General features: G+C 38.7%; 1 protein-coding gene across 8 annotated transcripts in view; it reads left to right on the top strand.

The window, feature by feature from the left end:
* Nucleotides 1-5,200: 5,200 nt before the first annotated feature.
* Nucleotides 5,201-13,865, top strand: part of VRK2 (VRK serine/threonine kinase 2) — a 103,926-nt gene continuing 95,261 nt past the window's right edge. For 3 of the 8 annotated variants that reach the window (XM_023251681.2, XM_023251685.2, XM_045054241.1), the window contains exons 1-2: nucleotides 5,490-5,624; nucleotides 7,386-7,526. In XM_023251681.2, the coding sequence (XP_023107449.1) occupies nucleotides 7,391-7,526 (136 nt within the window). In that variant the 5' untranslated portion in view covers nucleotides 5,490-5,624; nucleotides 7,386-7,390. Of the gene's footprint in view, nucleotides 5,322-5,489; nucleotides 5,625-5,858; nucleotides 5,974-7,385; nucleotides 7,527-8,390; nucleotides 8,435-10,455; nucleotides 10,705-13,865 lie in introns of those variants that run through there. The other 5 variants (XM_045054240.1, XM_023251682.2, XM_023251683.2 and 2 more) reach the window with 5 other exon arrangements.

Below are 13,865 nucleotides of genomic sequence, written 5' to 3' on the forward strand. Positions count from 1 at the left end.
TTGATACATATTTACTTCCAATTGTTTGGCAGTAGGGCTCTGCTAATTAATATCTCTGGACACAATTTTATGAAGCCTGTTGACATACCAACAGATGACATTTTAAATTAATTTTTTCTATCCTTGTCTTTCATTTATATGGACAATCAAGAATTATGTTTTAGGGACAATACATTCATGCTTTGTAATGGTCTTATATGTAAAGAATACAAAGGACATAGATATTTGGTCTGATTGTATATCTGAGAGCTTTGAGATTCCATTTATCTGAATACTATCATTTTCAAAATTTCTATGTCAGTAACTGCTTAGCTCTCCAGGTATTTTGCGTTTATGAGTGCAAATGGCCTCCTGATTTTTACAAAACAAAAACTAGCTCTTCTTTGGCAGGCAAAATGTTTCCAGTGAAGTGATCTCCTTTTCTCACATTAAATAACAAAGATTGGATTTTTCTAAATGTTTTGTCTATGCAACATCTTTAACACTTTAATTGATATGAAATGATCTTGGCCTTGTAAAGTATGCTCACTGAATGGCTAGGTTTTTCTTTTTTCTATGAACCAGTACAAGCATTTCACAGCACCTGGTTCTTTGAAAAACAGAACCCAAGCAGTACCTACAATGTTGGCACACTGCCAAGAAAGTCCTTGTGTGTGTGTGTGTGTGTGTGTGTGTGTGTGTGTGAGAGAGAGAGAGAGAGAGAGAGAGAGAGCGAGAGAGAGAGTACGCGCGCACGTGTGTGTGTGATGAATCACTCATAGTCTGTAAGATCTATCAAAATAGCCTTGTTTGAAAACCTTGTTTTCCCTATTTTTTCTTCTTCTGATGACTCATACTTTGTGCTTCATGTCTAGATTCTCTTTTCTTTCTTGTTTCTCATCATGTTCATTCAGAAGACGCTCTTTCACTAGTTCCAAAATTTGTATTTCTATATTCTGTCAGTTTTCATCTTGAAACATACACACAGCAATATGCTCTGAATCATAAAATTCTGCATTAAAACCCAACACTTAAGAAAACCCCACATATTCTCAATACAGGTTTACCTGCACTTCTGTTCCCATTTTTTTAAACCACAAATTTATCAACATTTTAAATATATTGTCACTTGAAACTATTTCATCTGTTAGGAAGATTTTGGCTGCAAGAAACATAAAAACCAATGCTAAGAAGCTTCAGAAATATGGACACTTAAACACTTTATTGAGGAATATGGAAAGTATGGTGGCTTCAAGGTTAGGTGAATGAGTGATTCAAGGAAGGTCTCAAGGACTCGGGTTCTTCTCATCTTTCTCCTCAGCCATTGTTTTCTTGTAAGTCAGTTTTATTGCGGCAAAATTTACATATAATAAAATTCATAAATCTTACATGTACAATTAGATGAGTTGTGACAAATGTATACTCATGTAATCACTACTACAATCAATAAATTAAGCATTTCTATCATTCCAAAAATTCCACTAGCCCCTTTGCAATCAATCCACCCCTTCAAACTAATCCCTGGGCATTTCAGTGGAATTATACAATATGTACTCTTTTGTGTCTTTTTTTCTTTACATAGCATCATGCTTTTGAGATCCAGCCAGGTTGTTATGTATATCAGTCATTTGTTCTTCTTTATTGCTGAGTGATATTCCGATGTGTAGAAGATATATTATATTCCACAATCTACTTGATGTGAATTTGAGCTGTTTTCACTTTTGGGCTATTACATAAGAAGCTCTGTAAGCATCTACATAAAAGTCTTTGTGTAGATATAGGTTGACATTCCTCTTAGGTAAATAATCAGGAACGTGCATGCTGGGTCATATGCTAATTATACATTTAATATTATAAGAAACTGACAAACTATTTTCTGAAGTGGCTGTACCACTTTGGATCCCCACCAGCAAAGAAAGAGAATTCCTGTTACTCCACATACCTACCAAAACTTGATATTTTAACAGGGCTTTTTGAAGAGCAAATTTTTAAATTTTGATGAAGTTAATTTATCAAGTTCTTTTCTAGGCTTTCAGCTTTTTGGGTACATTCTAATTATACAAACTCAAAGATCACAAAGATTTACAGAATCCAAAATCATAAGGAATTTCTCTTAGGTTTTCTCCCAAAAGTTTTATAGTTTTAGTTCCTGCATTTAGATTTAGGTCTAGGATCAATTTTAAGTCAAGTTTTATATGAGGAGTGAGTTAAGGGTTGAATTTCTTTTCTTTCTTTCTTCCTTTCTTTTTTTGGATATATAAATAAGTATTTTAACCTCATTTGTTGAAAGTTCTTCAATTTCTGGTGTTCGATTTATACTTTTACCCTCAGGTTCACAAGATAACTGCAGAAATTCTAGGCATCACATTCAGAATGATGTCCAGAAGAGAGCATCTCTTTATAGAAGTGCCCAGAAAACTTTTCTTTGTCTCCACCTACACTTCATATATACATACTATCTAAACCAATCACTGGAAAGGGGAATGGTAATATCATGATTCATTTATTATTTAACAAGAAAATAGTGTGTTTTCTATTTGCATTCTAGGGACTTGGAATATAGTAGTGACTCAAATAGTCAAAAATGTTGCCTGTTCTCATGGAGCATACAATGTACCAAGGAATACTCTTTGTTTATTTTCAAAAGAAGTTACCTGTATAATATGTTGTTGTACAGTAGTAATTACTAGGAGGAAAAAAAGAAAAGGGGCTATGAAGTATCATGGGTAAGTTGAAATTTGAGATAGGGTGATTTAAAAAAGGACTCCCTGAGTTGACTTTTGGATAAAGTCCTGAATAAAGTGATAGAGTAGGCGATACAGATATAGATTGAAGAGTAGTCCGGGAAAAAGGGAAAGTGCAAAGGTCCTGAGAAGGTCAAGGAGGCCACAGTGGTTGGAGGGAGTAGTAGGAAATGGGGTAGTTACAGAAAATGTAGATCCTTGCAGACAAGTCATTCTCACCCAGAGGCAATTTTGACAACATTTATAAAATTTGGTTGACAGTTTTGGTCATCATAACTTGGTGGGAAGGAACTGCTAGGGGGGCTAGGGATGCTGCTATATATCCTACAGTGCTAAATATCCTAAGTATCTATAGGAGATAGACTCCCTCTGGGCCCTCTCAGCAAGGAATTATCTGGCTCAAATGTCAATACTGCCAAGGTTGAAGTAAGGTCATAGTAAGGACTGGCTTTTCCTGAATGACTTAGAATGAAACTAAAGTGTTTTTACCAAAGAATGATCTAATTTAATTTCTTAAAAAGATCACTTAGTTGTTTGTTGTGAATAGACTGAATGGGTCGACGGGTAGAAAATAGGACAGCATTTAGGAGGGTACCACAATTACCTAAGAAAGACATGATGGTTTGGACCAGGATGGTGGCAGTAGGGGTGGTGAGAAGTGATGGATTCTGGATATGTTTTGGAAGTTGAGCTAACAGGATTTGCCAACTACCATAGACTAAATGTTTGTGTCCCCCTAAAATTCATATGTTGAAACCTAATTCCCAATGTGATGGTGGAGATGTGGCCTATGGGGAGTCATTAGGTCATAACCTTCCCAGCCTTCAGAACTATGAGAAATAAATTTCTGTTGTTTAGGAGCCGCCCAGCCTGTGGTATTTTGTTATAGCGGCCTGAGCAGACAAAGACACAAATACACAAATATATAGGTGTGAAGAGAAGAGCCATGTATCACTCCTCAGGAGTAATTGGTTGTGCCTGGTGCTGGAGCTGCATCTTCCCAAAGAAATTAACCCGGGGAAGTGGGTAGAAACCTGAACAAATTTGGAATGGGAGAAAGAATGCCCATATGTTTGGATAGGCAACCAAGAGCATCAGTTACATATATACCTTATGGAAATGAGAATGGACACTGTTGGGTTAATGAATGACGACCTTAAAGGATGCAATTATTCTACATATAGACTACTGAATTTCTTTAAAAAGGCTTTTTATCCACAGCACCAAGTGCTTTTTAAGAAATGTTTTCTCATGCCATCTTTCATTTGGTGACAGATGTAGGAAGCCCTAAAATCTTATTCCATCAAAGTCATTCAAGGACTTTGGTTTTTCTTTCAGTTTACATTCCAAGTTAGTACTGATTTCCTAAATAGGATGTTGATATATTGTTTAATAATGGCTTTTGGAGCATTTCTTTTGTCTACCCTAAAATATTAGAAGCTCACCCTAAAATATTCGAAGCTCACTATGAGTCATTATTATGTGTTAGGAAACCACTTAATACGTTTCTCTCACTAAATTATCATAATAATCTTATAGCTAATAACCTGCCGAACATCCTTTCTTAGACCCAACTCTACTCAGGCTCCCCCAAACTCTTTTTCAACTGGGCATGGCTTTTGACTGCCATGTTCTGTCTACATTGTCCAATTTTAGTGAGAACCCCACTAAGTCAGTTTAGGCCAATCCCCCATCTACTACAATGGAACACCCTCCACGTCTAACGCAGTTCCTCATCCTTCACCATCCCCCAGATCAGTTCTGATCACCCAGGCCTGTCTATCTTCAGCAAGAATCCTGTTAGCTCAGTTTAGCCAGAATACTCCTTTTATCCCTGACATTTCCTCTTAATAATTTTCCATCCACTGAAACCCCCCCCCCCCACTATAAATTCCCACTTTCCTTTGTTGTCTTTGACATTGAATGCACCTCTTTCTCCTATTGTAATAGTTTGGAATAAAGTTTTCTTTATCATTTTAACACGTGTCATTATAAATTTTTATTTAACATACCTTATGACCTAAATTTGGTTATTTCCAGTTTACAGGCAGAAAGAAAGAAAGAAAGAAAGAAAGAAAGAAAGAAAGAAAGAAAAAGAAAGAGAAAGAAGAAAAGAAAGTTTGGCAAAAGAAAGTTTGGTAAAGTCTATCCAACCACTAAATAGGTCTTGAGACAGTATGCCTCTGAGAACCGAAACGCTGTCATAGGCCTTCTGACTCACACACACCACGCTTCTTGCTCCAGAGGGCCTGGCTAGTGTGACCAGTTACCGGGTAAGAGCTCAGGAAAGGCTCGCCGACTGGTCTGGAAGCTCTAGGTACAGAGATCGTGGTATGCGAGACGTAAAATTCCTCCTACACAAATGCACCAAAGTGATCTGATGGCTCATCCTCCAGACTGGCGGGCCAGGGTGTGGCAGTAACAGCCCCCTTTTCCGATTTAGACCCACGCTCGCTCTTCCCCTGGTCTTCCATGGAGCGAGGGCAGGCCGCTGGCACGCAGGCGCAGGCTGCGGGCGTCGGAGGCTTCGCGGGCCCCTAGGCCTGAGTCCGGCCCGGAGCCAGAAGGCGCCGGGCTCGTCCCGCGCAGCCGGCCCAGGTGCGGGACGTTAGCCTGGGCCCTTCCGAGGGCCGGCTCCGGCCCGGCCCGCCTCCCCGCGGGATTGGTGGCCCGCGGCCCCGCCCGGCCCCAAAAGCAGGCGGGAGGGGCCGCGCGCGGCCTGGCGGCGGGGGAAGCCTGGGGCCGGGCGAGCGCTCTCTCTCTCCCGGTACTGGGCGTCGGGCGGAGCGGTACTTCAGCGTCGGGCTCTCCGCCTGCCCTGCCGCCCCGCGGGCCGCGGAAGGAGCTGCTGTCGGAGCGAGCGCCGGGGCCTCTGGGCTCGGGCGGGTTCCTGCTGCCGCGGTTGGTTGCTCACTTTCCCCTAACTTGGAGCGAGAACCGGCGCCCCCTTCATCTCGCCTTTGCCCAGAGCTTGGGCCGGAGGAGCTAGACCCGGGAGGGGGTCGGGTTCGCTTTTCGGCGGTGCGGAGAGAGCCTGGGGACAGGAAGGGAGTCTCCAGACGCCCGCGGGCTTCGCGGCGGTTCGGGGCCCGCCAAGGGCCCCGCCGAGGGTCTAGGCAGGCGGGTGGTGGGCCGCGCTGTGCCTGCGCCCCCCCCCCCGCCCCTTCCCCCCAGTCCTGGCGCGTGTTAAGGCCTCTGGGCACCGGTTTGTCCCCAGCAACTCGTGTTGAGCGCTTTTCATCGTAGCCCTGTAAGGAGCCCCAGAGCAGAGGGACACCCTTGTGGGGTCGGGGGTGGGGGTGGAACTGGCCTGGAGAGGAGGCCGCCGCTTGCTCGCTGTAACCGCGCCCAGGATGTGCATTTCACTGTCACTTTTAAGGTCTCAAGTTCTGATGCCACGGACTCCCCCCCCCCCCCGCCCCCAAAATGTGTTTAGCCTGTTTATACGTATTTAGAATTTAGGTCCGGCTGAAAAGTTGTTCTTTGAACACTTTAGGTTTTAACTCAGCAAACATGTATTGGACACCAGTATATATAAAGTATCGGTCAAGGGGAACCCCCACAAAGCTGCTTTAGGCATAGTTCACCATCTAAATTCCCCGCTTCCCTTGTGTTCCTGTAAGGAGGACAGGTGAATACTATCCTTAAAAGTTTCTCCTGTGTTCCTTGGCGCTGAGACCTTGATGCTAAGTAAAAGATAGCAGGGCATTGGATTAAAGTGAAGAAGGGAAACCTTATTAAAAGGAACAAACTTTCTCATTCAAAACATGGAAAGATTATACAACGAAAACTTTAACTTTCATTTCAAAGTACTCACCACTCTTCAAATTTTTTTTGGAAATACTTAGAGGATTGCAATTACCTTCACATTTAAATTAGTTTCTGGCAGATATGCTGTGGGTTTTTCATCTCCTTATGCAATTTTTTTCTTCCAACTAAAAATCTTTCATTGTGAAAATCACAAACCTGTGTACAAATGTAATTGATTAATCTCTAAGGCAGAGCAATTTTCACTTTGGTGAGGGTGGGGAAGACACAGGGTAGAGGGAAACAGGCTGAAAGTGTAGTGTGCCAGCAATGAAACTGCCCTGTGACTCTGTGCTGTGAGAAGTTATATGTCCATGGAAATTCTAGACTTATTTTACAAATACTTCCTGAATACCTATTCTGTGTCCGTGATGTCACTTGCTGTGCTTGGTGATGATATATGTTGCTGTTGTCACTTTTTCCTAATCTGAAACTGTATTCTTTCCTAGTGACCCAAGACATTGTCTTTCATACTTACATTCTTAAAGGAAGGAGTATTTACATGTATATGAAATTTATTTTCAGTTTGTCATTGGGAATTATAAACTCACGTCTTAAGGTATATTCTGCCCCGTATAATAGACTTCCCTAAATGAATTTTGGAAATGTTAAGTGAAGTTCAACAGGTTTGTTTGTTTGCTTGTTTTTTAATGTCAGTACTTCTTAGATTTCAATATTGTATGTGAAATTCCGACTTGAATGTAGTATGTGGGCCTTCCTAAGTCCAGTTGACTTCAGAATCCTAATTCTGAGGAACCTGGGAAAGTGCCCCATAGAAGGTATTTTGAGAAATGAATTTTACCTGGACTTTTTGTTTTTATTTTTAATTACTTATCTCAACCTTTCTGCCAACAGAAGTGATGCCTCCAAGAAGAAATGAGAAATACAGACTTCCCGTTCCGCTTCCAGAAGGCACCATTCTGGATGATATGGAAGGAAAACAATGGGTGCTGGGCAAGATGATTGGCTCTGGAGGATTTGGATTGATATATTTAGGTAAAGTATAACTATAAGTTACCAAATATTCCTACATATGTGACTGGAACTGTGATTACTTACTGTTTTGAACATTGAAATTTTGAAATACAATAGAATTCATCAATATACCTTATTAGGTAAATGAGGATCATTAACATTTATACTAGCATGTCTGGTTTAAGATACGGCTGACCCCACTACTTGCCATTCGTGTTCTGATAATCTTAGAAGTCCTTTCAGAGCATAATTACAAAGTCCACCAGGCAATTGTTAATGTTCTTTTTTGAGAGTGTGTTTTCCTGGAATTTTTGCATTTTGTAGCTCAGAAACCACAGCTGTATAAATCCAAACTGTGAATCTTAATCATTAATATTTAAGTAATACAGGGTTGTGGTCATTTCTTAACTAGGCTTCACTAGAGAATTGAGTCTTAATACCTCACGGCATCTGTTGTGTGGAATCAATTAACTTCTGTCCCGTGCATCTAGATGGTACTTGTTATTTGCCATCCTTGATAAATGAGAAAATAGACCCTCAAATCTATGTTTTTGTTCTTTGGTACAGATAAGGAATCCTAGTTGAGTATATCTTTACACTACATTTAAAAATTTTAAATTATGCTGAACTTAAAAGGATCATTCAGGGCTACCTTAAATCTGTAGTTTAATGATCAGGACTATCCATTACATGACTGGATTTAATGAATAACATAAATATTAGTGATTAAAAAAAATTACTCCCAATCCTAAATGGATTGACTCATTACATCTGTTTTTATAGGAGTTTAAGAAACTGGTAAAAGACCTACACTGGGGAATCTTGGATTCCTTAGTAAACATTTCAGACAGTAGGGAAGGAAAAACTTTTCCTCTACTCTCCTAGGTTCGAGAGCTGGGATATGAAATAAACTGACAACAGGAGAAAAGGTATACAAATTTACTAATTTTTAATGTTATGCACATGAGGATATCACAATAAAAAAGTGAATACCCCACAAAGCAGTGATATTTGAGAACTTATATAGTGTCTTTTTTTTTTAATGTTTTTTATTTTTGAGAGCTGAGACAGAGAGAGTGCACAAGTGGGGTGGGGCGGGGTAGGGGGACAGAGAGAGAGGGAAACACAGAATCTGAAGCAGCCTCCAGGCTTTGAGCTGCCAGCACAGAGCCCAACGTGGGGCTCAGACCCACAAACCATGAGATTATGGCCTGAGCCAGAGTTTGACGCTTAACGGACTGAGCCACCCAGGTGCCCTGAGAGCTTATATACTGTCTTAATAGGAGAAAGGGAAAGGGGATGGAGCTCACTTAACGGAGAGTAAATGATTTTTAGGAAAGATGAATGGGCCTTTAGGAGAATAGATGGGGGATATGATAGTTTGTGACAAAGTTTGTCTGAGATTGGCATCAGTTTCTAATCTCCTGTGGTAAGAGTCAGTCTTCTCTGGTTGATGAAACTTCCCTGGAGGGAATTTATAATAATTGAGTCTTTTTTGGAGGCTCAGTCTTTATGCAAATAAAGGGAATTCAGAGAAAGCCTCTCCCTGCATTTGCTCTTTTATCAGGTGCTGTTAGCCCAAAATAATCCTTCTGCCAAAGAGGCATATTTTAGGGTCACATATTTTGCTATCCTTCACAAACATGTTTTGTGGATCATGACGGATAAAGCTCTTCTTCTGATAGAATTAAGATTATAATTTTGAACAAGTGAATGTTATTCAATAAAAAAAAAAAAAAACCCCAAACAAAAAACCCCTGCTTATTAATCATCTTAGTGCCTACTCTAGTTGGAAACATAAGACCGATACACAAAAATGCATGAGTTAGGGGCACCTGGGTGGCCCAGTTGGTTGAGCATCAACTCTTGATTCGGCTCAGGTCATGATCCCAGGGTCTTAGGATCAAGTCCAGGTGGGGCTTTGCACTGAGCATGGAGACTGCTTAAGATTCTTTCTCCCTCTGCCCCTCTCCCCCACTCGTTCTCTCTCTCTTTCTCTCTCTCTCTCTAAAATACAAATAGATAAATAAATAAATAAAGCATGGGTTAAATAGAGAACATTTTCCTCATTTAAAGGGTTTGAACTTTCTTGAAAAATGCTATGATTCTAAGTACTAGGTTGAGTGACATAGGCAGCTCTGTTAAATAGAAAGATAAGGCAAGCTGTTTAGGTAATTTAAAATTTTCTAAGAGCCATGTTAAAAAAAGTAAAAAAGAAACAGGTGAAATTTATTTCAATGATCTATATTTATTTAATCCAGTATATCTAAAATGTTATTCCAACATGTTATCAAATTAAAGAAAATTATTTTTAGTTAAAGTCTTTAAAATCCAGGATGTATTGAGTCACTTTCAGGAGCTCAGTAGCTACATACAGCTAGTGCCTACCATATTGAATGGTACTGGTAAAGACCATTAGAGTATACTTAGAGTCAGCAGAGTAGAATTCCCTGTAGAAGTGTTGATTGAGACTTTGAATTAGCGAATTCTCTTGTATAGCAAAGAGCTAACTAAGATCTCTAATATAGTGTCTTGACTCAAAGTCAGAGAGAGGGAGTTGAATAAATTTCTGACGTCACTGAGCTATATAGCCCTGGATTCCATGGATTATCAGTTATACTGTTAGCTTTCTGATATTTGGATTATTTGAGTAATTTCAAAGAAATACTTTGAAATACTTTGATTGTAATGATCTTATTCCTTTTCTTTTTTTAATGTAAATATATATGTTAATATGTATTTAATTGTAAGTGAATTTTAAAAACTAAGTATACACATATACGCACATTCACTACTTGTGTGGTTCCTGTCGTGAAAAAGAAACTTGCTGAGGCGTGTGATTTATTTGTCTGTATTCAAGTAGAAAAAGTCTTTGCTTCTTTCAGTGTGTGTCACATGTTTTAGTTTTTCTCATTACCAAACTAATACTTGTTTTACAACAATTTTTAAGGTTTCATATGTTACGCAGTACCCTCTACTATCTGAATGTTAGAACCCGGATCCTGGGAACATTAGCAAGTGCACAGCACTGAGGAAGGACTTTGAAGAAATATGTAGCTATTTTGAGGAAGAGGCTCATACTTCAGAAAATATAACAGAGCTGTGTGTTCCCAATGTTGTCATTGTTCCATCAAAAGTGGTACTTGTAAATGTAGGATCAGCTCTTTAATGAGATGCCATCAGCAATCACTTTGTTCAGGTTAGTTTGTACTGAATCATTTCAAAGCTGTCTAAGCAAATTCATATCAAATTGTATCATATTTTGCATTTTGCCATGTTTTTCATCATTTCCTGTCTATAAATGAAGAAATTCAGATTTTCCTTAATAACACCTTTATGTCCAGCTACATTCTTTTCAGGTAGTACTCCTTCCAGATACACTGTTTCGGCAGACGCTTCATCAGCATTTGTTGCCTAAGGCTGAGAAGAAACTAGCCGCTGTGTCTAACTCCTTGTGCGTGTAGGGCTGTCCTCTAGCTTTGAGATCAATAGCCAAGGCCTTTCAGTAATTATCAACCTAGAGTAAAGGGGAAGGAGCAGAGAAGTTTGGTATTTACTCTTGACTTGGAGAAATACTGTGCCTGTAGCATTAATAGAAATAGTTATAAGAGGGAAAAGAAAAGTCTGAATACAAGAACAAAGACAAGGTTCTTTGTGTATGAAAAGAGGAGGAAAAGGAACAAAGAAAGCTGTTTTATGGAATGGGAAAAATTGCTATAATTTTAGTATCAAATACGTGAAAAAGTTTCTGAAAATCGAGGGAAGGAGAGAGAACCGAGAGTTTGAATTCTGATTTAATGCTAGGTGCAACACAGAACCAAGCAAACTAAGGGAGAATTGCATAAGTAAAGGCATGGGTTTTGGTGTTAGGCAAATCTGGGTAGAATTCTGACCTGAATGAGTCATTTAGAAACTGAATGACTCCTCCTTAATCACAAGACTTTCTTCCTATTCTGCATCGTTGAGATAATAGTAATTATGAGGATTAAATGGAGTAATGTTTTTAAAAACTTTGGAACTTGGTGAGCACTTAAATGTTTCTTATTTGTTTGTTTGTTTATTTATTTATTTAGAAACTCCCATCCTCAGTGATTAGCTGAATCTCAGGTTCAGTGTCTGGTACCACAGGGGATTGGGATGGTGACAGAGACATCCATTGGACTGATATTCCATTTATCTTGCCATGGATTATGATAGATTTAGCTACTGATGTGGTAAAATTAAGAATATAGAGAATGCCATTGGAAGACTGACGTTTTACTGACCTGAATATTTTTTACCCCTAAAATTTACAATAGTAGCCATGATGACATAGTAAAAAGTTCTCATTTAAGCTGTATCTCGTGTATCTCAGATATGGAGGATACTGGGTTTCAGAAATTAGGCCAACTATCCAGAAAATCAGAGTTATATGTAGTAAACTTAAGCCCAATTCCTTTGAAGGCTTATATGAGTAAAAATAGCAATGGTTTATCTGTAGAAGTTTTAGTTTTTTTGAAGTTGGGCATAGTGATGACCATTTAGCATCTTGGGAATACCAAGCACAGAATAGACGTTCAACAGGTATTTTCCTAAGAGAATGAGGCTGAGGTTGGGATACGCAACCTACACAAGCCAGTCTTCTTTATTCTGTTCCATAATTACAGATATCACCCTTAATTCCAGTCTATAATCTGACAGAAGTACTCTTAGTCACAAGAAAAGCTGAGACAAGTTGATTATCACAACATCATCTAGCAGAATCTATGTATGTTTTATTGAAAAATCAAAAGCATTATGTTTTAGGAAGAAGAACACATTATTATAACTAAAATTAAACCCTGGTGAAGCCTTAAGATTGAATCACTTGTCCATGAATAAATGTGTAGATTTCATCTAAGTGATGGTCGTACCTTTTTTAGGACATGCTTTCAGATTAGCTCTACTTTGCTTTAGAAACATAGAAGAAATGTTTTTTCAGGAGAATGAGGAAGAGGGTAGCCTAAGTAGGATTCTTAGAAATTATCAAAGCTTACCTCACTTACTGATGAGGAAACAGACTTCTATTTTTGAAGGAATAGAAAAGATGATTTATGCATGTGTCATTTTTACTTACTTTACTTTTTTGTCCACGGTAATGGGTTAATTTTTAAGGTATATAGAATAACGTTCAGAAGAGCCAATGATAATTCTGGCAACAGAGTGGCATTATTGGAACACATATGGCTTCATTATGTATTGCTGTATTAAATGCCATTTTGGCAGTGTCTTATAGAGAAGGCTTTGGGGTAAGCAGTTACTCTTATCTGACACAATGCAACATTACAGTGCCACTGTGACTGTAACTAGGAAATTTTGAAAATGATACTGTGGGAGTGAGAAGAAGGAAATAAACATGAAATTGGGAAAACTAGTACTAGAAACTAGTATATATAGTAAATTAGTTCCCAGGTGAAGGTGTGGAGAGAGAGACAAGAGGAAGGGATCACTTGGGATTCTGTGAATTTAATGCACTTGTTAGACCTATACACCAGAAATAAAAGTCTATAGAAGATATATTTTAATTTTGTGTTTGTTGTCCATAGGCTATTAATTTTGAGTTTTTATAGAAAGAGGAGTGTCCATGTACCTATCAGCTTAAGAAATCTAAGTATTTACAGAAGTTTGGGTTCTTTGTATAAAAAGGGAGAGTTCTTCTAAGGCTTAGCCTTTGCTTGTCTTTTTCATTTTGTTGAGTGTCTGATCTTCTTTTTAACATATATTATGGTTCTTCATTTTCAACATTTTTACTGTCAAATTTTTTTTGCCTTCAGGGAAGATTTACAAACTACTCCATTCTGCATTGATTTATATATTATGTTTCTTCCACTGCACCTGTTACTGTCTTGTAACTGTTTACAGTGGTCAAGGTTTTAAAATTTGAAACCTATTGCTATAGGGAAATTTCTTCTTCATGAAATGAGCTCACCTCTATTGCCACACAATAAAAGAATTCTCAGCTTTTGAGAGCTTCTGGCTTCCTTATGAAATATGGATAAACTTTGCTTCTGAAGTGTTTTGGTTTTTTTTTTTTTCTTTTTCCTTTCGATATGGAAGAAGAGGAATAAAGAGTAGGTATGGTCTTTCTTTTCAGACACAGGAATATCCATGTTCATGAAATAAAGGAGAGGAAAATTAAACTCTGAAGCTCTAAATATGAGAATTCACTTGAAAATAGTTTTTTGGAGGATGAAAACTTGTCCACCATTCACATTTAATGGTACAGAGGGGTTTATGGATCTTATACTGCTCACATACTTGGTTTTGCAATTAGTGCTTCTTCAGAATGTTTGTCCCTTAAAAGTCCAATGCGTGGACTTTATACACTGTACCGTATTCTAC

The sequence above is a fragment of the Felis catus genome, chromosome A3, assembly GCF_018350175.1.
Source record: "Felis catus isolate Fca126 chromosome A3, F.catus_Fca126_mat1.0, whole genome shotgun sequence".
In the NCBI taxonomy this organism is placed as follows: domain Eukaryota; kingdom Metazoa; phylum Chordata; class Mammalia; order Carnivora; family Felidae; genus Felis; species Felis catus.